Here is a 21,304-nt window from a genome sequence, read left to right as displayed (position 1 = left end):
CTTCTTAAAACATAATAAAATGTATTTTTATTTATCAAAATTCTGTTGGTTTTTTTTTTGCGTTCATAGATATTTAATACACACACATATATATATATATATAGATTAGATTAGATTGTCCTTTACTCATCCCTCAGTGGGGAAATTCGCTTTGTGCAGGAGCAGTACACACAACACACACATGCAGGGAAAGGATAAAAAAGTAAAAAAATATATAATTTCAAAATATAAACAGTATATACAGTGGAAGGAAAATAAAAGTAGTGCAGTACGAGAGAGAAAAAAAAGACATGCAAAAAAAGCAGGTAGGTGTATGAGGTAGACAAATATTGCACATATTTATTGATAGATTAATGTATGTATTAAATATTTATAACTATTGTGTTTTTTGTGATTTTTAATTTCCGAAATGAATATACAATAATAAAACAAACATTTATGTAGTATAAATCTGAGGTTCGTCTGTTCTAGAAGACGGAGCCTGGAGTGACTGAGGCCTGTGATAGCAGCCCAACCGAGCAGAAACTGTTGTCACGCTGCTCGAGTCAAACTTTCTGAACGTCTTCCAGTTACACGACTATCAGTGACGTCATGGCGTCAGGACAGATTAAAACCACCTGTTGTGCTAGATGTAATTGAGTAAAGCCTTTCAAACCACGGAGCGACTCTATGGACCTTTTTTATCTGCAGTTCGGCACGGTTACTTATCCAGCTCCACCTCATTGATCTTGTCTTGTGTTTGACATTCAGTCAGATTAATTTATTTTTCTCCCTATAAAATCAATGTTAACACGAGGTACAACGCCTTTATTAACTTTTAAGTCCAGCAGTAAGAAACAGCTCATCATTAAACCCAAAAGACTGCTGGTATTTAATCCACATTACCAAAAACCTGTCATGTTGATAAACTCTAACTTTAAGTGAATGTCAATCTGAGCGGTGGCCTCACTCGGTGTCTTGGTGCCAGTTGTGACGGCACGTGGGGATTTAGACACCTTAGACCAGTTTACATTCTGGTTTTGACCTCTGCCGTGGTGCCATGTTGGCTCAGCTTTAAAACTTAAACAAACAGTCTTTCCTGCAGTTTTCTGAAAACTTGGAGGAAAGACTCCCAACAATGCCAAATGGAGACAGCCTCCAAATAATGAAAGATGTATATGTTCAAAAATAACAGACGTTTATTCACAAACCATAAAAACAAACAGTGCACGAGTGTTCTCACTTGGTAGAATAAATCAAAAGTATTTGTATTTATACAAAATTCTGGGTCTTTGGAGAAATCAGACCATTGCACACATTCCAGCATTTATGGCCATTTGTATTATGTACAAAACAGACTCGGGACGGAGTGGGTTTTGCAGACAGCGGCTCTCAGAAGAGACAGAGAGAAGTGTCGGGGAGAGCTTCAGCTGGAGTTCACATCATGCAGGTCAAGGGTGTCACTGGGTAGCTCCGTTGGAGCTGGAAGGAGCACATGGCCAGATGGACAGAGGAGGTCTCAACAGAAAAAATTCATTTCACGCTTGGGATTGCTGGGGGCTGCCTCCTGCAGATGATCACATCAAAGATATTACAAAATCATTCAACACTATATAACAATATCACCAGAGTACTGAGACAGTTTCATTCAAGGAGGAAAAAACAAATGGTTATTTGGAGACGGGACAGAAGGTGCTGGCTGATACTCTAGTTGTTTCAGAAGACCTGGCAAAATGGTCACGTAGACTATGCTCACTCATTATCATTATGCAGCAGCCTGATCTAATCTGGAATTTACATCAATCAGGATTTAGGACTGGAGCCTGAATATGAGCTTTCCACATTTATGAGCCGACTTTTCCTAAATGAGTAAAAACATTGAAATGCATCACAATATGTAAAACACAAAACCCGACTCCTCTCTTCACTTCATCAATAAAACTGCTTAAACTCTCCAGGGATCTGATATAATCTCCCTGCTGGCCCCAGGATTAGAATATTGTCATGACAGATCTGAAAACTGTTACATGGGTTAGTAGATTAGTGTCTGAAAGAAGACGAGAAACATTTAAAGGTGTCAAACCTCCCTCTCCAAGAAAAAAAATTGATTTATCAGGGAGTTTGTCCACATGCACCAGACTTTACAATAAGGATAATTCTGATAATTACAAAAACACAAAATAGACTTGCAAGACCACCACCCACTGTGTACCTATAAGAGAGGTAAAGAGGCTCAAGGTTGGAGAGAAAGATTCAAAAAGAAGGAATATGGGAAAGAACCTAAGGAGCCCTTGGAAAGCGCAGGGGAAATGAGGCAGAGAGAAAAAGGAGAGACCGGCCAAAAGCAGAGGAGGAACCAGTGAAATGAGAGAAGTGAACAAAAAATACCAGAAAAAAAAAGCATATGGGGAAAAGGGAAAAATAATGGTTTCTGCATGGGGGGAACTGAGTAAGGCAATAAAACAAATGTATGCAGGGGGAAAAAGGGGACTGGAGGACTGATGTAAAGATGAAAACTTGACAAAGCGTGCAGCCTGTTGTTTCTGGCTCCGGTAGAAAGCTACAGGGAGAGTTCTGTCTACTAAGGCTGATGGGAAGGGGAATATGAGAAACACATTTTCCAGCAGACCCCCACCCAGCTCGAATATCAGCTCTCTCTACCCCTGTGCCTCTACGGAGGAATGGTGGATTGTGAATTTGTGCGTATGTCTAAATGCCAGGTTTCTAAATGCCATGAGGTCAGTATAATGCAACAGGTCAGGTTTCAGGGCCTGGTTTCTGTGGATTTTGTTACCTTGGTACAAAAGTTTTGGCGCGGTTGTGTTGACCAGAGAGCTGCTGAATGCTGTCATTGGAAGCGCTGGGTCCAGCGTGAGGCACACGAGGAACAGGTGGAGCATGGCCACGAACCACGGGTTTACCAACAGTAACTGAGTTTTTAGAGGGACTTGAGGTGGGGTGGGTGGTAGAGAAGATACCCTTAAGTGTCAGGACTCACACGCAACGTTTATTACTGTGCACATGAATATATGCGCGCCTCCGCATAGGTTGGTACCTTGATGGTTGTATCCACGAGGAGTCCACAGGTGGAGGAAGACAGGTGGTGCAGGTAGAGGTAAAGATCTCGCCAATGACGGCGAGTGCCTCCTTAAGGGCAGTGTGTTTGCGTAGCACTTCCTCCCGGTGCTGCTGCTGCTCTGGTGATTCATCCATCAGTGCTGAGCTTTCTCCCAGAGCGTAAAGCTGTGCCAAGAGCTCAGAGCCAATGAACTCCTTCACCTACACAGAGGGATCATACACTCCTGTGACAAGATTAACTGGAGTCTAAGGCTATATTTTACACACATTCAGATTTTTTTTGTCCAAATTCTAACACCTAATGATTGTCTTTAGTAAATATGTTCAAATTGTTGTAGTTTTTACCTCTTTCACTATGAATGCATGAACGTTAGGCTCGCCTGGATCATGTAGGGGAGCTTTTAGCAGATTAGACACAAACAGGAAGGAGGCGGTGATTACAAAACAATATGATACGGATTGCTTACACTGTTGATCATGACATGCATGATGGTCTTTGGCATTAAATCCCTCATGGTCTTGTAGATGATGGTCATGTAAGAGTCAACTAGGCTTTGAATGGTCTCCACTTGGCGCTCCAGCTGAGGATCTGTGAGGTTTTCTGGTCCGTTTTCCTGACAGAAGCAAGTTGGGATGTACAGATTACAGCACATACCATACAGTGCTGTTAGACCCAATACTTTCACCATATAATTTATGGCATAGGGAAATGTGCTGCAGGGAATGCAAAGATGACACAGCTGGGATTTTACAGCTAATAAAACCGTGTAAAGGGCCGCGTTATGCCGATTGCCATATGTTGTCATCTACACTGTTAGTGGTGAGAAGAAAGAGCTTTGAAAGGATAAGAACAAGGAAAGTAAAATGAAAGGAACACAAAAGAGGAGGCAAGAAGGAGTGGGCAGAAGAAAAAAAAAAAGGTGGGGGGTTAGGGACACGGAGCTGCTGATTAGAAACAGACTAGAACACACATATACACACGGACACACACACACTCGCTCACATATTGCAGTGACATCATGGACCAAGAATGCGGGCTAAAGAGCCAACGACAGGGCGGGATGGAAGGGGTGGGGGACTTGCCTTTTTTTGCTTTGGCAGGGGGGAGAAAAGGGGGAACATGGAGAGAGAGGGGTACACGGTTGCAGCAAGGTTTTAAGGTTAGCAAAGGCAATGAGTGGCACAAAGGTAGGATTCAAGCAGGTGCAATCCCTCCGGACCCCCCCTTTGCCCCCACCCTCCATTCCTGCAGCCAGGGTCAGGCTTGGATGTAATTTGATTGAATTAGGGTTAAAAGTACTTACGGTGACTTTCTCAGGGTAGACTCCGGCACGTAGCAGAGATGCCTTCCAGCTGTCCAGATCCTCCTGAGAGTTGCAGGCCAACTCCAGGCATTTGTAGTCCTTATACACGTTCCTGCAATGCATGACATTCCCGTCAGATGTATTCAAAAATTAGTGATAACAGCAATAACTAACGTAACTCAGCGGATCCTTCCACAGCAAGACGAGGGAGTGCCTGAGACATTTGCACTGTACCGTAATTTTAACTACTGAAGAAATCCACCAGGACCACATCAACGGTTTCTGAGTTTACGTTCCAGGTTCTTTATAAGCAGTATCTTTTCCATTCAGCTCTGGAGGCCGTATGCGCCCAAATCAAATGTTACTGCATGAGCAATGTGTCTTGTGAAAGCGTCTAATTCCTGCGGATGAGCATGTGTTTGATTTTAGTGACTAGACTTGATTTAATTATATGGGAGGGAAAAATTACAATTCAGAACATTACATACTTATTCATGCAACACAGTTCAACTGTCACAACTTATTCTAGTGAACTTTAAGACTGTAAAGTTTGCCTTCTGTTGCATTGGTTGATGAAACGTGTTGGGAAGCAAAGGTCCTTCAGTACAAGGATCATGCTGTATAACCAAAAAGTAGGAAGAGAGTGATGCATATAAAGATAGACACAGGCAGTTACAGACGAACTAATACGCTAAACTATTTAATTTATTTCAACATTTTACCGTCATGTATTTTCTCTCTGTTAATCTAAGCTCCTTTTTCAATTTCAGTTGACTGGGGAAGGAGCCAGCACAGCAAAGTGAGACGCAAGTGAACGGTCTGGAGCAGGCCACGGCCCATCTGTTAAACATTTTTCTTTAATCACCTAGTTGTTGTGTTTTTCCTTTCTCACATTCAGAACACAAAGCAATTAATCTCAAATACGTGAAACCTTTGTGTGAGAAGATAACAGTCATGGAGGGGGGATCGGAACTGGAAAGGAGGGATGTGTATATATACAAGAAAAAAATCTTAAAACATGCTTTCAATTTGTGTGCTCATGACCAGGCTGGGAAGGGTGAGACTATTAAACCAGGGTGTGGTGGCTAATCAATAAAGAACCGGGCGGAGGATGACAACTCTAGAGTGCTTTTACACTAAACGGAGACATGAACATCTGTATACACCAGAGAGCATGCACAGCAGTGTTCGCTAAGCTGATTTTATGTTTTTGCATCTACGTTTTCTTCAGCTCCACTATCCTATCTGCTCCTCAGCTCAGTGTTTTTAAGTTTTTTTTCACTCATCTCGAGGAATTTGTGTAGAACCCCAACCGCTCAAGACTTGAAGACTTTCCTGAGGTTTTTGATTACTGTCAGACGGGGGCAAAGCTGCTGCAATGTCTGCCCCCCTCCACATACACAAACACCGAAAGAGAAATGGAGAGCGTGAGTTTGCAGGAAGAGGGGGTGGGGGGTGAGGGGGCGCCACAGGACAGACTTTTTGACACATTCCTGGCCGATGGCTCTGATATTCTCTCTCCAGCTTTCTTTCTCCCCTCAACTCTTCCAATTTTTTCGTTCTCCCTCCTTTTTGTGGTGAGTCGAGCAATTCTTTCCAAACAAGAGCAGCCTCATCTCTGATCCAAGCTCTCTGGCTTTGATTAGCTGCTTAATGAGCCTGCCTTCGGTATGCTGTGGTCTGCACACACACACTCTTTGCAGGGGCACATACGCACATGTACAAATGCATGCATCCACTTACAAATCCGGTTTGTGTGTCCAAAAGCAGCATAGCACAGAATTATAAACAAAGCTCACATGCTCTTGTACAATCAGCCAGGTCTTGGGTCGGGTCCAGCGCCTAAACGCTCTTGTTCTCTCTTCTCTCGCGCTCTCTCTTTGTTTTTTCTGTTTCACACACAAACCCAGCAAACTCCGATGGAGCCCTGCCCTCAAGAGCTAGTACCCCTTGGATATACTTTCAGTTCAGGTGGCAGAGTTGAATGCAGGAGGTTAAAGGAAGGGCATAACACCACACATACTCTCTGTCCTTCTTTGGTATGTCCGACCTTGTAAAATATCACAACCTCAACAAGCAGGTGACAAGAGCAGGCCTCCCTTTTTCTGAAAACACACGGCGCACCACACAAACCTTAGCTCTGTGTTGAAGATAGCGAAAACAAATTTGCTGGACATGAAGCTCTTTTCCACATCTCTAAGCTTTAAGTTGTCCAGAGGAAGCATGTACTTCTTCTCCTTCTCCTGGAAGAAAACATGAACAGATAAAATTTGACAGAGGTATGCAGAGTAAAATATGACATCACAAAAGAACAACATCGATGTGATAGCAAGAAACAACACAGACTGAGCCCAGTTCACTTGCGGGCTAAAGATTAAAAGTTGTGTCTGGTAGTAAATATTCTTCTGCTTGTGCTGAGAGAAGATAAAAGGGTCAAGATGCTTGAACTGTAATGGGAAAGGCTTGAGAGTGGGAAGAAGGATGAGCTGGACATGTGGACCAATGTATTCGTAATGCGTCCCACTTCACACGGGATGATAATTAGCTTTTTTTTAGACTCACATTAACCACCAACTAACTGGTAAAAGGGACAATACGGAAAGAGCATAGAAGATGCCATATGTGTACAGTCTGTCATCACCGTGGGGACTTATGAATGACAGAGAACAGTTGGAGGAGTGGAGAGGCCAGGGTGAGGAGAACCAGACAGTATGGAGGCAGAGTACAACAGAGAAGAGAAGCAGGGAGGAAGGCAATGAGAGAGGGAGTTTGAGAAGAAAAAAAAGGAGTGAGAGAGAGGCTGGGCCACATGTGAAAGTCATTACTCAGACTCAAGCTCTAACACAACATTTCTCCCCAAGTAAAGCCCTTCCCCCTCATCCCTTTTCCCCAGCCTGCTCCCTCTGACTAACCTTTGAGGCCTTCCAAAAAGACTACTTATAGGAACCGCCACCGATGTTGTAAGGAAAATGTGGAAAACTTCCACATAAAAGGGAGTTTGAGAGGGTTTTGGTAACAATCCTGGCTGATCTATGCGTGTTAAAATGTTCTCATATAGTCTGAGACTTAACCATGCCTACAAATGTGGAATGAGATGTGACGGTACATATCGGTCTCCCCTCTTTGAGTGCACCCCTGAACCCGACGACTCTTTTCCCTTCTCCCCCTTTCCATTTTTCCAAAGAGGCCCACTTCCTGTAACAGACGTTGAAAAAAAAATGACAGAATGCGATTGGCGCTCATACAGCAACATCTGGGATCGCTTTAGACAAAGGGGGAGGAGACTGGAACGAGTATAGGGTGCTCTGATGGGATAGAAAAAGAAAGTAGAGATGAGAAATAGTGGAAGAGCAGGGACTGAGATGGATGGAGTGATAGAAGGAGATGAATTTTGTAAAAAAGAAAGATTAGAGAGGGAACCGTTAGAGAACATAGGGAGCAGGAGAGAGTGTGAAGAAGAAATGGGGAGAAACTCCAGACCTCTCCAAAGTTGATTCCCCATGGGTCCCATCAACCCATATATGGCTGCTAAGTTCCTCCCTAATTCTCTCTCCTTCTCTCACTCCCCTTATTTCCTTATGCCTTCCCTGAGTGAACAGGCAGATCCCTGGCTGAATGAGTGAATGTGCCACGTCAAGACTGGATACTACGCCGGGACCCCTTCCTGCGGATGGCCGACCCAAGATACGCCGACGTCTCGACAGGAGGGACACCCATAGGAGGGGATGTCTGGCGTGTGCAGACCTCTTGCCCTGCGACCCGGCATCGACTCCGGATAACGGAAAAAGAGCAGAATAAGAGGGGAACTCTATTACCAACTCATCTCCGCCCCAGGCGGGACTGCTAGCAGAGAACCAAGGATGGAAAACGCAAGCCTGAAGAGAAGACAAAGTGAGAAAGGGTCCTGCTGTGTCATCCCAGTGTTCAGACTACCTGTTCAGGATCTTACTGGTGTACAGTAGTCTGCACATTGGTTAGACTGTGCATGGAAGTGCTTCAGAAACCTACATGAATAATATCTGCTCATACACAAGACTCCGGACAACAAGAAAACCACCATGTACTCTATGCTGAGCCAAATATAGGGTCTCGTATTCTGTCTTGTTTCTGGGGTGAAAATGTGCTTATTTCTTTAATTGTGCATTCAGTGTGAACCGTTTTAATTTTCCAAACAGTTTTTATTTCAGCATTAACTCATGTGATATCTCAGAAATCTTTTGGGGCATTTGTAAGCTTGAATTAAGTGTCTTTGTTAACAGTGAGTTAAAAGAAATGTTTTATCATGCAAGTGGCCACGAATTTAATAATTTTCCGGGACAGAAATTTGGAACTACAAATTAGCTGTTCACTTGAGCTTATTCTATATATAGTCAGTGTATAGAAGTTTGAAAATGACTCTTGGGCTTTTGCTAACTTGGTGCTTTGAGTTTTTGCATGTGCATCTGTAAGGGGAATGTGATAACTTTAGCATTCTTAGACATCACAGCATTGCTTTATGTGTGCAAATGTGTGTGTGTGTGTGTGTGTGTGTGTGTGTGTGTGTGTGTGTGTGTGTGTGTGTGTGTGTGTGTGTGTGTGTGTGTGTGTGTGTGTGTGTGTGTGTGTGTGTGTGTGTGTGTGTATGTGTGTTTGTGTGTCTGTAATTTTTAGGGTAGTCCTGCAGTATCATACATCAGAGCTGCGGTGTCTGAGGAAGTCCCCCACCTTCTTACAGACTAATGGAGATCTGAGACATGGAACAAGCCTCACACTCACACACACATACAGACAGACAGACAGACAGACAGACAGGCGGAGGGGTGGGTGTAGATTGAGTGCATAGGTGCAAGCTCTCTGTTTTTCTTCAGACTGTCTTAGCAGTCAAAGGGTGAAGGAATGCATGTCTCCTCTGTGTGCTGTGAAGACTAAACTCCAAACTACTACATTTCACCCTCAGCATGAGGTCAGGGCAGGGCACTAGTATTGTAGATTTCCAGAGCCTCAAAGAAGTAAAAAAAAAAAAAAAAAAAAAAAAAAAGGAAAATGGCTGTATGGAAGTAATTGACACAGGTATGGTTAGGGGAGGTTGGAGGGGGAGGTTTGGGGAGAGGGGGGGGGGGTGAAGTAGGAGAGGAAGGGGGGTGTTTAAGAGACAAGCCATGTAAAAGTGGGGCGGTGGGGGTGAAAGGGGAGGTCTGCAGTGTAGAAACAGCCATGTGGGATTTCTCTGGGCAGATCTTGGACGCTGGTGTTTGGACAAAGCTTCTGATTTTCCAGCCAGGAATGTGCACAGTCCCAAGGAGACTGCCAACCACAGAGAGGGGGGAGAAAGAGAAAGAGAGCGAGACAGAGACGGAGAGAAGCAGAACAAGGAGGGGTAAAAGACAACAGAGACAGAAGATGGAGAAAATAAAAGGGGGCAGCAGTCAGGAGAGGAGACATTTCTGTGGAGGAAGTGTGGGCGGGGAGTTATGAGAGCGGGAACTGTGAGAGAGGAGAAGGTCGGGTAGTGAAACCGGGTGTTTGCATTTTCGTGTGCTCACACAGATGCAGATCTGATCTTCTGCGATAACACGCATGACTGACTATGTACTCAGGCCTCCCAAACACAAACAGAGAAACCTTATGGTACAGAGATAGAGCATTAACCAACTGGCACTAACAGATGACCAGTCCATAGGGATGGAAATTAACTGATGTGGTTTAAATGTTATATTCCTAGCAGTGAAGAATGCATATCCAGATGTGATCTGGAGGCAGTTATTTTTTTGTTGACCCGCTATGATCAAAAACTTGTGTGACTGCCTGTGGATCATTATCCCGAAGATGTGATACATCAGTGTGTGTGAGTGAACTAGTCTGGTAACGCTTAGTAAGAAAATGACAACAGGAGGAAACCTACACCAGTGTGTGTGTGTGTGTGTGTGTGTGTGTGTGTGTGTGTGTGTGTGTGTGTGTGTGTGTGTGTGTGTGTGTGTGTGTGTGTGTAACATGAATGCCCAGGGCTGTGTCTGGAACATTGTGTTCAAGTGATTCAGTGTTTATCTGAGAGGTGACCATGTGTTGGTCTGAGGGAGTGTATATTTTTCTCCACTATTTGTATGTCTCTTTGTTTACATCAGAGCCTCCATGTGTATGTATACTGTATATACAAGTCTGTCCACTGTGTGTGTGTGTGTGTGTGTTTGCCCATGAGTGTGTGCATCTAAGTTTGGCTTGGGGCAGCTCCAGCTGTGTCAAAGTGAGCCGCTCCAAATGCCTAAACTCCCAGAAGAGGAAGAAAAGGAGGAGGAAGGGGAAAGAGTGAGGGGAGAGAAAGAGAAAGGAGGAGGCGGCTGTTAGGGGGTGAATGGGGAGTATAGTTGTAGGTCCAGGTGTCAGGAGAGAAAAGGAACCGTTAGCTGCACAGATAAAAAGGATGAATGTGCTCTTTCAGTTGTGCATGGGATGCAGACACATTTCCATAAAGATGGGATCCTTTTTTTTTAGTTCAAAAACTTGGCCTTCTAATCACTTTAGTACAGTATTTGTAAAAGAAAAAAAATTCTACTATTCCATTTGAAGCCTGTTAAACATTTTCACCCCATTTCAAGCACCCTTGGCACTACAATCGGGAGATGTCTCCCACCGATCCTTGATTTGTTTATGCTTGTTTATGTTCACATGCAAAGGTCTTAACATATTTCCCCTTTTCTGATCTCCATCTTGGTACTCAGTCCTCCCTTCTTCCCACAGCATCAACAGTGACTGGATGAGACTGTTGTGGTGTGTCTGCCTGTCTACACTTGCTGTGCAGACCTTCTGCTCCTGTACAGCAGGCACAGACAGGCAGACAGATGGCAGCCCCACTGACATCAGAACATTTCTGCACCACCTTCAATAAAACAGCAACGGGTGTACTAATGCTGGGATAATAATACACGAGTAATTCCTCTTTTTTCTTTCTTTTACTTCTTTGATCTGCCACTTAATTATTTATTCCAACCAGGTGTAACATTGGAATAAACTTGGAATAAACTTGTGAAGAATTGTCTGTACTGCTGTGTTTTGGTTTCACTATTTTCATCATGTCACACATTTATACATTTTCATTATGCTAACTACACAAGTACTGTAGACATATCTGTTGGAACTCTTCCATTAAAAAAAGGTAGACCCCACAACAGTCACTGAAATAACTTGAAACTGAAAAAAGTAATTATAAATAATAATTTACAAATAAAAATCAGACATTGCTTTTGAATTGTAGTTCAACCGAAACAAATAAAAGCACCCTGCCCTACACTGATGATGAACCAAAAAAAGCAGATATAATCTGCTCCTCCATGTGATCTCATTGTCCAGAGAAGAATGAAAAGAAAAATATAGGACAAGCATGTCAAGACTACAAGATAATTTCCAAGCAGCCTGATGTTCTAATGTTGCAGAGGTTTAAGGTCCACAGGACTGTAGCCAACCTCCGTGAATGTGGCCAGAGGAAGGACATTGGTGACAAATTGAAGAGAGAAAATATGAATGGTAACCAAAGAAGCCAGAACAACTTCCGAAGAGATTCTAAGTGAACTCCAAGGGCATAGTACAGCAGTGTCAGATTGCACCAATCATTACTGTTGGAACCAAAGTGGATAACCGAGGAGGACTCCACTGTTAAAGCAACGCATAAAAGACAGCCAGACTGGAATTGGTCAAAATGCGAACCAACAAGCCACAAAGCTTCTCGGAGAATGTCCTTTGGACAATTAAAACTTGAACTTTTTGCAAAGTCACATCAGCTCTGTTTACAGAAGCAAAACTGAAGCATTAAAAAACCCACAAAAAAACCCACTGTACATTGTGAAACATGCAGGAGGCTCGGTTATGTTGTGGGCCTGCAGGGACCAATGATATCTCAAGACTATCAAGACTGGAGTGAAATGTGGTGCCCAGAGTCAGAAAGCTTAGTTTCAGTTGCAGGTCTGGGGTCCTCCGACGAGATAATCACCAAAAACACAAATAATGATAATAATAATAATAAAAACAAAACAAGATTGACAAAGAACAAAACACTGGACTATCCCTTCTTATGATCAAAATCCCATTGAACCTCTGTGGAAAGAGCTGAAACATGCAGTCTGGAGAAGAAACCATTCAAGCCCGAGACAGCTAGTGGAGTTTGATCATGAGGAATGGACCAAAATATCAGTCTAAAGGTACAGCAGTGTCATTGAGAGTTACAGAAATCACTTGGTTGCTTATTTTTTGTCAGTTTCAAGTTAGTTCTCTGACCATTGTGGGTAAATCTGTTTTGTTTTATCAAAAAAATACCTTTTGCCCACATGTCTATGCATAATGAGCATAAAAAAACAGCAACAAAAAAACTTAATGGGTAACTAAATAAATGTAAACGTCTCACCTCATCATCTCTGAACCAGGACAGGCTTTCTGCAGAGAGGATGAACCAGTATTCCTTGGCGCCACCTTTCATGATACCAATGTTGCTGATGGTCAGCCAGCCTTTGCGTATAATCTGCATAACAGCCAAGAATAAGGAACTCATACACAAACACTGAAGGTGTGCAAAGTAGGTCACACAATGAAAGTAGGCCTTGCCAAATAGAATGAGGGTGAAATTCAGAAAAGTTCCAAAAAAATGAAATAAAATTATTTGAATCAGACATTTGTGAGATGCATCAGTGATATGCAGCTAGGCACCGTGAACAGAAGATTTCACTGACCACCTGTTGGACATGTGATCACGGAGAACACGGTAAAGGTAAAGGCATCACTGTTAGCGTGAACATGGAAGTAGACAAAACATGAGCAGGGCTGGCAGAGAAGACACTGCAGAGAAAAGATGTGCAAGTTACAGGAAAAAAAGTCATCATGTATAGCCTGAAAACAGAATACACTTTAGACATTTGTAAGGGAGCAACCGCAAAAGAGAGTAATTCAGATGAGTGTAGAGAGTACGGAGAACAAGAAAAGGGTATGATTTATAGAGCTACGGGAGATCATTTTGCCAGAGCGCATATTTGCTCGCAGCAGTAGCATGCTAACCCACATCCCCGAAGCATGACTGCAGTAAAGAGAAGCCTGAAAAAGATTGTTCTCCTACTGTTAGTCTTGAGCGAGGGACCACACCCTGTAGAAAAGCACGAGATGAGGCAGCAGCATTAACAAGGAGTTATTTTATAGGGAATGCTTTAATTTTAACCTATTTAATGTGTGGTTACAATGCACTGCTTTTCAACAAATATCTTCATCATAAATCCAAGAAAATGATGTAACACAATCACTCAGAACCTCCTTGCATAAATTATAACAAAGTGAGACAAAAACAGCTACTTGTCACTTGACTTGATTCCTGTGACAGGCCAAAAAACAATCACGGGTACATTAATGGACCCAAAATCCAACTCAATAACACTGCAAAAAAAATGAATGTTGATTAATGGAGAAAAATTGGGACAATCATCCGAATGATGTTTACTTTGCACTTTTTGTACTGGAACTGCAGAAAGAATAACATGAGTATTTGGACAGGATTGTGCAGAAGTATGCAAGTTTGTTTGTTTTCTACCCATAGACACACCATTCTGATAAGTAAAACAAATAGAAGTAAAAGCCTGTCAGGGCTTTTGGTAAGAGGATGATGGTGCTAAACTGTATTTGTGTTTATGTTATGAGATTATTGGATGTAATTACTTATTTAGTCAGAAATCATTTAGATTTAGATCAGAGAATCATGACTATTGACAGAATGTACACTGTAACAAAACTGGAGTGAAACATCAATTAGCTGAGCAAACTGATCAAAAGACAGACAATCTGCCAATGTATGGTCACAAATGATCCTGCGGTTTAGTGGTTAAAATGAGAGCAAAGGGACTCTATACTGCAGCACTGCTGAAAAGCTCACCTGGTTTCCAGTCACCCGTGCAGAACTCTTCGTATTACTGTTGTTGGGCACCTGCTGGGAACTGAGAAAGCTCAGAGCATGTAGTGTTTACTGTTAGAAAGTTACACTTTAATATCAACTTTAAAACCAGGGAGACTACTTACTTAGTGAAGCCAATGAAGTCCTCGTGTTTAGTATTTATGTAGGCAAGCTGGATGTTGATAAGTAGAAAGACCTGAAGAATGAACACAGGCGTTAACCAGAGAAATAGACCTGTACATTACTTGATAATGTAGCAGAGTGTAGCTGAGTATTTTCATTGTACTGTGTGGATATTTGTAAAAAAAACCTGGTTTCTGCATTTCAACTCTTGCTCTCGAATTTCAGCGACAATAATCCTCTCTGTCTCGTGTAGCAGATTCGGAAAGGAGCTGAGCTACAGGGAAAAAAACAGCAGAAAATTACACACAATGTCAAAACATTGTGGGTATACATAATACATGTGTGGTTTTCTTTTTCATTTTACCTTGCCAAGACACTGGTACACAGTGGAAATGAGTTCTTGAGTGACCATGTCAATAAACTTAACACACGGCCCTTTTAGACTCGATATGTGTTTCTTCACTATGGCCTCAAAGGCCATGTCAGGGGTGAACAAGCCTGTTCTGAAGGGGGAAAATATATTTTTGAAGCAGACAGTTGTAAATGATGTAAAACCACATGACTCTTATGCTCTGAACTCTGAACTGCACCTGACACCATGAACATTTCTGATGGCGTAGTTGATCTCTTGTCGCAGCTTCCTCTCATCAGACTTAATCTTAGGAGATGCACAGTAAAACATTTGACATGATAGAGGACAAAGACGAGGAGCAAAGCAGGTCATCATTGGAGTTACTGACGGACATAAAATAGCTAAAGGACACTGTCTGCAGAAAAACAATAGATTCATACACACCTTGAGCAGTTCACGCGGGAAACCCTCATGGAAGATTTTATTGATCCTAGCACCTCCTGAGAGATTAACTGTGTCTACTTTGTCACCAGAGCCTTCAATAAGCTTCTCGAAATCAACCGCCAGGCACTGAACTGACCTGGAAGAAATAAACACACAGACTAGGAAAAAAAAAGACATATACAAATAAAAATGTAAAGACAGTGTATGAGCAAACACAATGAGAATGACTGACTGACTGTACTAGTGCCTTGGTCCTGCGTGCAGGGTCATCAGGACTGTAGTGACTGTAATCTTCGGCCTCCTTATTCAAGGCCAGAAACTGGCTCTGCAGATGAGTGCGGAAGGCTGGGAGGTTTTCGCGGATGTGGTTTGTCAGTTGCTGCACAGAAATAAATAAAAAGCATATATAAAGTGTCCACATCTCTGAGAGCATATGTGTGGTACGGGCTTTTGGACCTGGTTAAGTGTTCTTTGTAAATATGGGGTCCCCATCCTTTCAGCCATGTGTTTGTAGGCTGGATGAGACTTGAAGAAGTTCATCTCTGACTCAAGAGCTGCCTTTATGTCCTTCTTCCCATCGATGTCCTTCTGACTGCGGTTCACCACCCCTATGTACCCTAAAAGGTGACGTAGAAATGAAGAGCATGTGATCACTGTAAGATACACTGACAATATGCAGCGAGAGAAAGAAACAAAGCCTCTCGTGTAAGACAGCTTCAGCTTGCATTTTCTGACGTGTCTTTGGGAACTCTTCCCAGACCGCCATTTGTTCCATTATGACTGCAGCACACAGGCAGGAAATGTGTGTGTTTGTGCAACAGCAGAGCCTGTTGTATGAAGTGGGCCAAATCCTGCACTCAGTGTAGTAGGAGATGAAATATCACCAGACTTCGTATCTAATGCTTCAGCTCAATTCTGCTACCAGAGGAGTTATAACAGTGGGCTTCCATGGCTAATTCATTTGCACAGCAGAAGAAGCATGAAGGAGCCAGCACCTGTGGTGCTCTACCCGGCCTGTGCTCTGTCCCAGCAGCGGCCTGCACTGAGATTCTTCCTAGGCCCATTTCTTTTCTTGCACTTCTCGGTCTGTCATGCATTACTTCTGCTCATACAGTTAAATATTCATATGGTTTGTGGTGACTAGATAAATTACATAAACATTAACTTTTATTCATTGAATGCAGTCAGGGACAAACAAATACACACAAACAGATACTCAGTGGCTTTTCATTGATGTCAGATAAACTGCACTCCCATTGTATACCTGGTAGAGAGTGAGCTTTTGGCTCAAACTAACATGCACACACTGTGCCTGCCCTCTCTTTTGGACTCTATTAATTGTCACTAAATGGCTCAGGACACACACACACAGAATCATTACCTCTCCGTAGGGGAAGCAACCTGTTCTCTAGTATTTCCTTGGCATTGGTTCCTTCATCCATCAGGTCCAGCTTTGTAATTACACCAATTGTCCTAAGACCTAAGAGAAAATCAAATAGCTTTTATTGCCTCTTAAACTAGTAAAAATGTGAACCCTATATTCAGTGTGTTACACTGTAATTAATTTTTAAAAAATCACACAAAGACAGCAATTAGTTACATTTAAAGGGCATAATTAAATGTAAAGTGATATACAGATGAGGTTTACCTTGTGGGTCAACGTCCTTCGCCAACTTAAGCGCATCAGAGTTGGCCAGGTCACTGTTGGCAGGTGTGACTGCCAGAATGAGACAGTTTTCCTTGCAGATATACTGCATGATTATGTCTCGTATCTGGTACTCTATGTCTGCTGGCTGGTCACCTACAGGCACCTTCGTGATGCCAGGCAAGTCCACAAGAGTAAGGTTCAGCACTGTGAACGCAAAAAGAACCACAGAAGTTTTAGCTACGTCTGAGAGATAGACGATATACAAAGGATACATCATGAAAACCACACAGTGAGTTACCATGTGGTGAGTAAATCCGCAGGGTCATGGGGATAGGAGAGATGCCTTTATTTGATCCTGTGAGTCTGCGCGTCTCTGCCTCAATTTCCGTACATATTGCATCAAAATCTGTGAACTTCTTTCCCTTACAGTGAAAGAATTCACCATACTCTGTAAAGAAACAAAGAATAAATAAAACAAACACCACTTAAACAGTGATAGAATCCTATCATTGGGATATCTCTGTATCCATGTTGAGTGCACATAAACTTTAGATCCTTTTTGAGTGAGGCCAGACTCAAATACAAGTATTTTTTGTAATTATGGAAGCCAAGTAATGTACAAAACGTCAGATGTTTGATAATTAGATTTAAACAGCAGTGAGATGTGAGAAATGTATGATATTATATCGCCACCTAGTGGTATCTTAAAATATATGCTCGGTAAGGCAAAGCAAAGTAAATGTATTAATACAGCCTATTTCAAACACACATGTTATTCAAAGTGCTTTACATAGGCAAAGAAATGCACATCAGAAACAATTAACAGCAAAAGAAGGAATTCAATCCTTCAAGCAAAACAGACATGAACAGCAAGGGTTCTTACCTGTGTTTGAATTTAATAGCTGGAGGATTAAAGGTCTTCGAGTGACAATTCCTGAACCCCGTGGAAGGAAGTCCCTGTCAAAGGAGAAAAGACTGAAGACTGACTTTGAATATATATATATATATATATATATATATATACACACACATATACTTACATACAAATATATATTCACATACAAACATACATATACATACAGTACAGAGACCCAAAGTTTGGACACACTTCGCCATTTGTTTGAAAGACGTGTGTCCAAACTTTTGGTCTGTACTGTACATACATACATTTGCAACTTCAATATTAATTCAAAAACAAGAGGTTTACAACTTCACCATCTTAATCATTTCAAATATAGAACAGAAAGCTATGACTACTAATTTGAAATGACGTGCCAACAGAGATTGAAAAACTGAGAGCATCAATCGTAAATTATGAGTTAGATTTAACAGAAAACAGAAAAAATATTATCAAAATTATTATGAAAGTCAAACAAAGGGTTTCCATATGATATATAAATAAAGAAGCTAAACGTAGATATTGTTATTACACAGTAACAGAACGAACAGGATGGAAAGCGGCCCTCCTCTTTCCTATTAAAAGCGCTATTCAGGAAGTTTGTTTTATTACATCCTGTCCAGATCAAACAGCCATTACAGCCGAGCACAAAGGGGGTGCCAAAACACAGTCCTGATTGAGACAAAGAAAAGAAATACTCTGTAAAATATCCAGGTAAATACAGATGGAATCACGTAGCTCCCTCATCACACACCAAGCTGTGTCAGTTGCGTTCACAGTTTATCCAAATACCTCTGTTATACACAAGTGAGAAGGATTATATTTACAATCATGAAATGTATTGAAAAGCAGAGGATGCAACACAACAAGGCTTTGTTAAGTTCAGCTGAACTGGAAGTTTCTAGGCCGGTGAGAATACAGCTTCTATTATCTTTCAGGAGTCATGCTGACCTCAGGCCTTCCACCAACACTTACATGGCCTGTCTGAGATAAACTGCTGCTCTGACCACCGTCACATAGCTACTGCTACGTCCGGCACCCACCACTTACCAGCAAAGATATCCACAATGCTGAGATTGAAGCCATGATATACAAAGCATGAACACCGTGAGCGGTCCGAATTTTTTGTTTCACTTTAGGAAATAGCTAAAGATCTTATCCTGACTCATCTGCATACTTTTACTTTTATTTTGAAGCACTCGACAGATGAAGAGATATAAGAATTGCATTTTTTGTGTTGATAGATCATAATGTCAAAGCACTTTAAAGCCTAGAATCCACAAGGATATTAAATAAAATGTGTTTTTGTGACCTTTTTTAATTGAATTCATTAGATAGAAAAGTTTTTGTAATCACAGGCTGTACAGACACACTCACTCATAGATGTTTTTTTGTAGATGCATTTAAAAGAAGGAATTCATCATATGCAACTATTTTTTACCTGGATTGTTGGATCAAACATCACACGTTATATCCAGTATATTAAGGAGTAACTTGGGTTTATCTAGCCAACCAATTATTTATAGACACAAATTAGCTCAAATTCAATGAACTGGTGGACTTCAAAACTGCACAGATTATGTTCAAAATCAACAAGAACATGCTGCCAGACTGTATCCAAAATATGTTTCATTTAAGACAAAGCCATTACAACCTCAGAGGTGAGAGCATATACAGGAAATCAAAAATCAGAACCAAACACTAAACTGAGATGTCAGTCTTATCTCTCACTTCTTGCTTTTATTTCATTACTTTAAATAATCCTTTTGAGGGTAGGCACTGAATAAGCTTTGCTTCAGCCTACACCTTTTTCGGTCTATGTATATTGGAAACTTTTTTGTAATGTTTTCTTTGAACAGTGTATTTGTTTCCTTGTTGTCATTTTTATTTTATTTTTAATTTTGTAAAAGCTATTTTGATGTTTGTCTTATTTTTATTATTTTTTTGTGATGTCATGACCGAAATAAACTAAACTAAACTATCTGTTCGTAAAAATATGCCAATTTTTAATAACCAGCCCGCAGAGTTGTCAAGTAACAAAGTACAAATACTTTGTTACCTTACTTAAGTAGAAATTTTGGTTGTCTATACTTCACTGGAGTAATTATTTTTCAGACGACTTTTTATTTTTACTCCTTACATTTTCACGCAATTATCTGTACTTTTTACTCCTTACATTTTAAAAACAGCCTTGTTACTCTATTTCATTTCGGCCTTTAAAAAAAAACTATACAGTTAAATTGCTCCATCCGGATAGAGTGAATTTGGTTGTGGTTGTGGCACAGATGTTCTTGTCCAGTTTTGTTCTTACATCCGTTGCCCTCAGATTCCTGCAACTAAACTTGGATGTACATTCCAATAAAGGTTAGGATAAAAGATAACATGCCTCTGAAGTTTGACTTTTTGCACCATTACAATACTTATAGGCAACTAGTCATCATATCTGCTGCTCTCTGAAACACATGTTAATGCTCAATAGTACACATACATGGTTCTTTAATATATTTGCATTATACTAAGATGCATTCATTTTCAATGGCTTTTGTCCTTAATGGCTTTTTTCCCCCTTTACATTACTTTTACTTTTATACTTTAAGTAGTTTTGAAACCAGTACTTTTATACTTTTACTTGAGTAAAAAACTTGAGTTGATACTTCAACAGGAGTATGTAACTCTAGTATCTATACTCCTACCTGAGTAATGAATGTGAATACTTTTGACACCTCTGTCAGCCTGATACATATAGGCTACTGTAGCCAACACATCCTCAGTGAAGTTGACTAGTTTTGCACCGCGTGGCTCAGCCTCCGACAACGCTGATTTATGGTTCCGCGTACACCGACGCAGAGCCTACGGCGTAGTTACGCGGCGACGCACACCGTATGGTGTGCGTCGCGGCGTAACTACGCCGTCGATTTAACGCGGACCATAATGTATGCTTTACCTGCCCACGAAGTTTTCCAGCACGGAGCTCTTGCCCGCGCTCTGCCCCCCGACCACGGCGATCTGGGGCAGGTGCAGGCGGCAGTCCTGCCCCCCCACGCTGGCCAGCGCGTCCTGCAGCCGGTTGACCAGCGGGATCAGCTCCTGCATCCCGCGGTTGCCCATCGCAACGGCAGCAGCGACCCGCCCCGCCGCGGCCAACTCCGCAGTCCTCTCGCCTCTACACCGCGCCAGTCGACAGTTTACCCTCCATACTCACTGGTTGCTCAATATAGTTACGTTATTGCTGCTGTAATCTAAAAAGAAAAAGAAAAAATAAGTGTCTTCTTGTGGGCGGCGCCGCCTTTTCAACAGTCTCTCCCGCAGACGTTAAAACTTCAGGCGACGAAGAGAGTCCACCGTTCGTTAAACAGCTGAAGTCTGCCCAAAAAAAAGCTATCTAAAGGCATTATTCCCTGTTTCGTTTGGTAGTGGATAGTTACAAGTTGGAAACCCCGCCGCTGCTTGAAGTTTGGCCCGGCGTGGAGAGGAGAAAAAGAAGTGTTTTGACAGCTAGCGGAATGAAGTTTCTGCGCATGCGCACTGATAAGAGAGACGAAGTGTGCAGTCCCGTCCGACAGAAGACAGACAAAGTTCAGAG

At 41.9% G+C, this 21,304-nt stretch overlaps 1 protein-coding gene across 3 annotated transcripts; it reads right to left on the bottom strand.

The window, feature by feature from the left end:
* Positions 1-1,158: 1,158 nt before the first annotated feature.
* Positions 1,159-21,246, bottom strand: dnm3a (dynamin 3a). Of its 3 annotated transcripts, XM_061738062.1 has the most exons (21): positions 20,666-21,246; positions 17,707-17,780; positions 17,122-17,271; positions 16,824-17,027; positions 16,557-16,655; positions 15,632-15,792; positions 15,412-15,554; positions 15,176-15,311; positions 14,970-15,037; positions 14,744-14,882; positions 14,567-14,653; positions 14,382-14,452; positions 14,239-14,299; positions 13,435-13,461; positions 12,733-12,846; positions 6,495-6,604; positions 4,362-4,473; positions 3,525-3,671; positions 3,035-3,258; positions 2,774-2,926; positions 1,159-1,546 (listed from the first exon to the last, which is right to left on the bottom strand). In XM_061738062.1, exons 1-21 carry the CDS (start codon positions 20,827-20,829, stop codon positions 1,513-1,515), a joined length of 2,478 nt encoding a protein of 825 aa, XP_061594046.1. In that variant the 5' UTR covers positions 20,830-21,246; the 3' UTR covers positions 1,159-1,512. The 3 variants fall into 3 exon arrangements, with proteins under 3 accessions (XP_061594046.1, XP_061594049.1, XP_061594047.1); XM_061738065.1 differs by lacking the exon at positions 2,774-2,926; XM_061738063.1 differs by lacking the exon at positions 13,435-13,461.
* Between the last annotated feature and the right edge of the window lie 58 nt (positions 21,247-21,304).

Source organism: Cololabis saira, chromosome 13 (assembly GCF_033807715.1).
Source record: "Cololabis saira isolate AMF1-May2022 chromosome 13, fColSai1.1, whole genome shotgun sequence".
Classification (NCBI taxonomy): domain Eukaryota; kingdom Metazoa; phylum Chordata; class Actinopteri; order Beloniformes; family Belonidae; genus Cololabis; species Cololabis saira.
The sequence above is the reverse complement of the archived record's forward strand: the minus strand, read 5'-3'. Positions and strand labels throughout refer to the sequence as shown.

What these genes read in the sequence shown, in the direction of transcription:
- dnm3a (XM_061738062.1), bottom strand. Translation starts at nt 20,829, where the DNA reads ATGGGCAACCGCGGGATGCAGGAGCTGATCCCGCTGGTCAACCGGCTG. An exon ending in TACAAAGAACACTTAACCAG is followed by an intron (nt 15,555 to 15,631) that starts GTCCAAAAGCCC and finishes ATTTCTGTGCAG; the next exon opens with CAACTGACAAACCACATCCG. An exon ending in TCGTGGATACAACCATCAAG is followed by an intron (nt 2,927 to 3,034) that starts GTACCAACCTAT and finishes CCCCACCTCAAG; the next exon opens with TCCCTCTAAAAACTCAGTTA.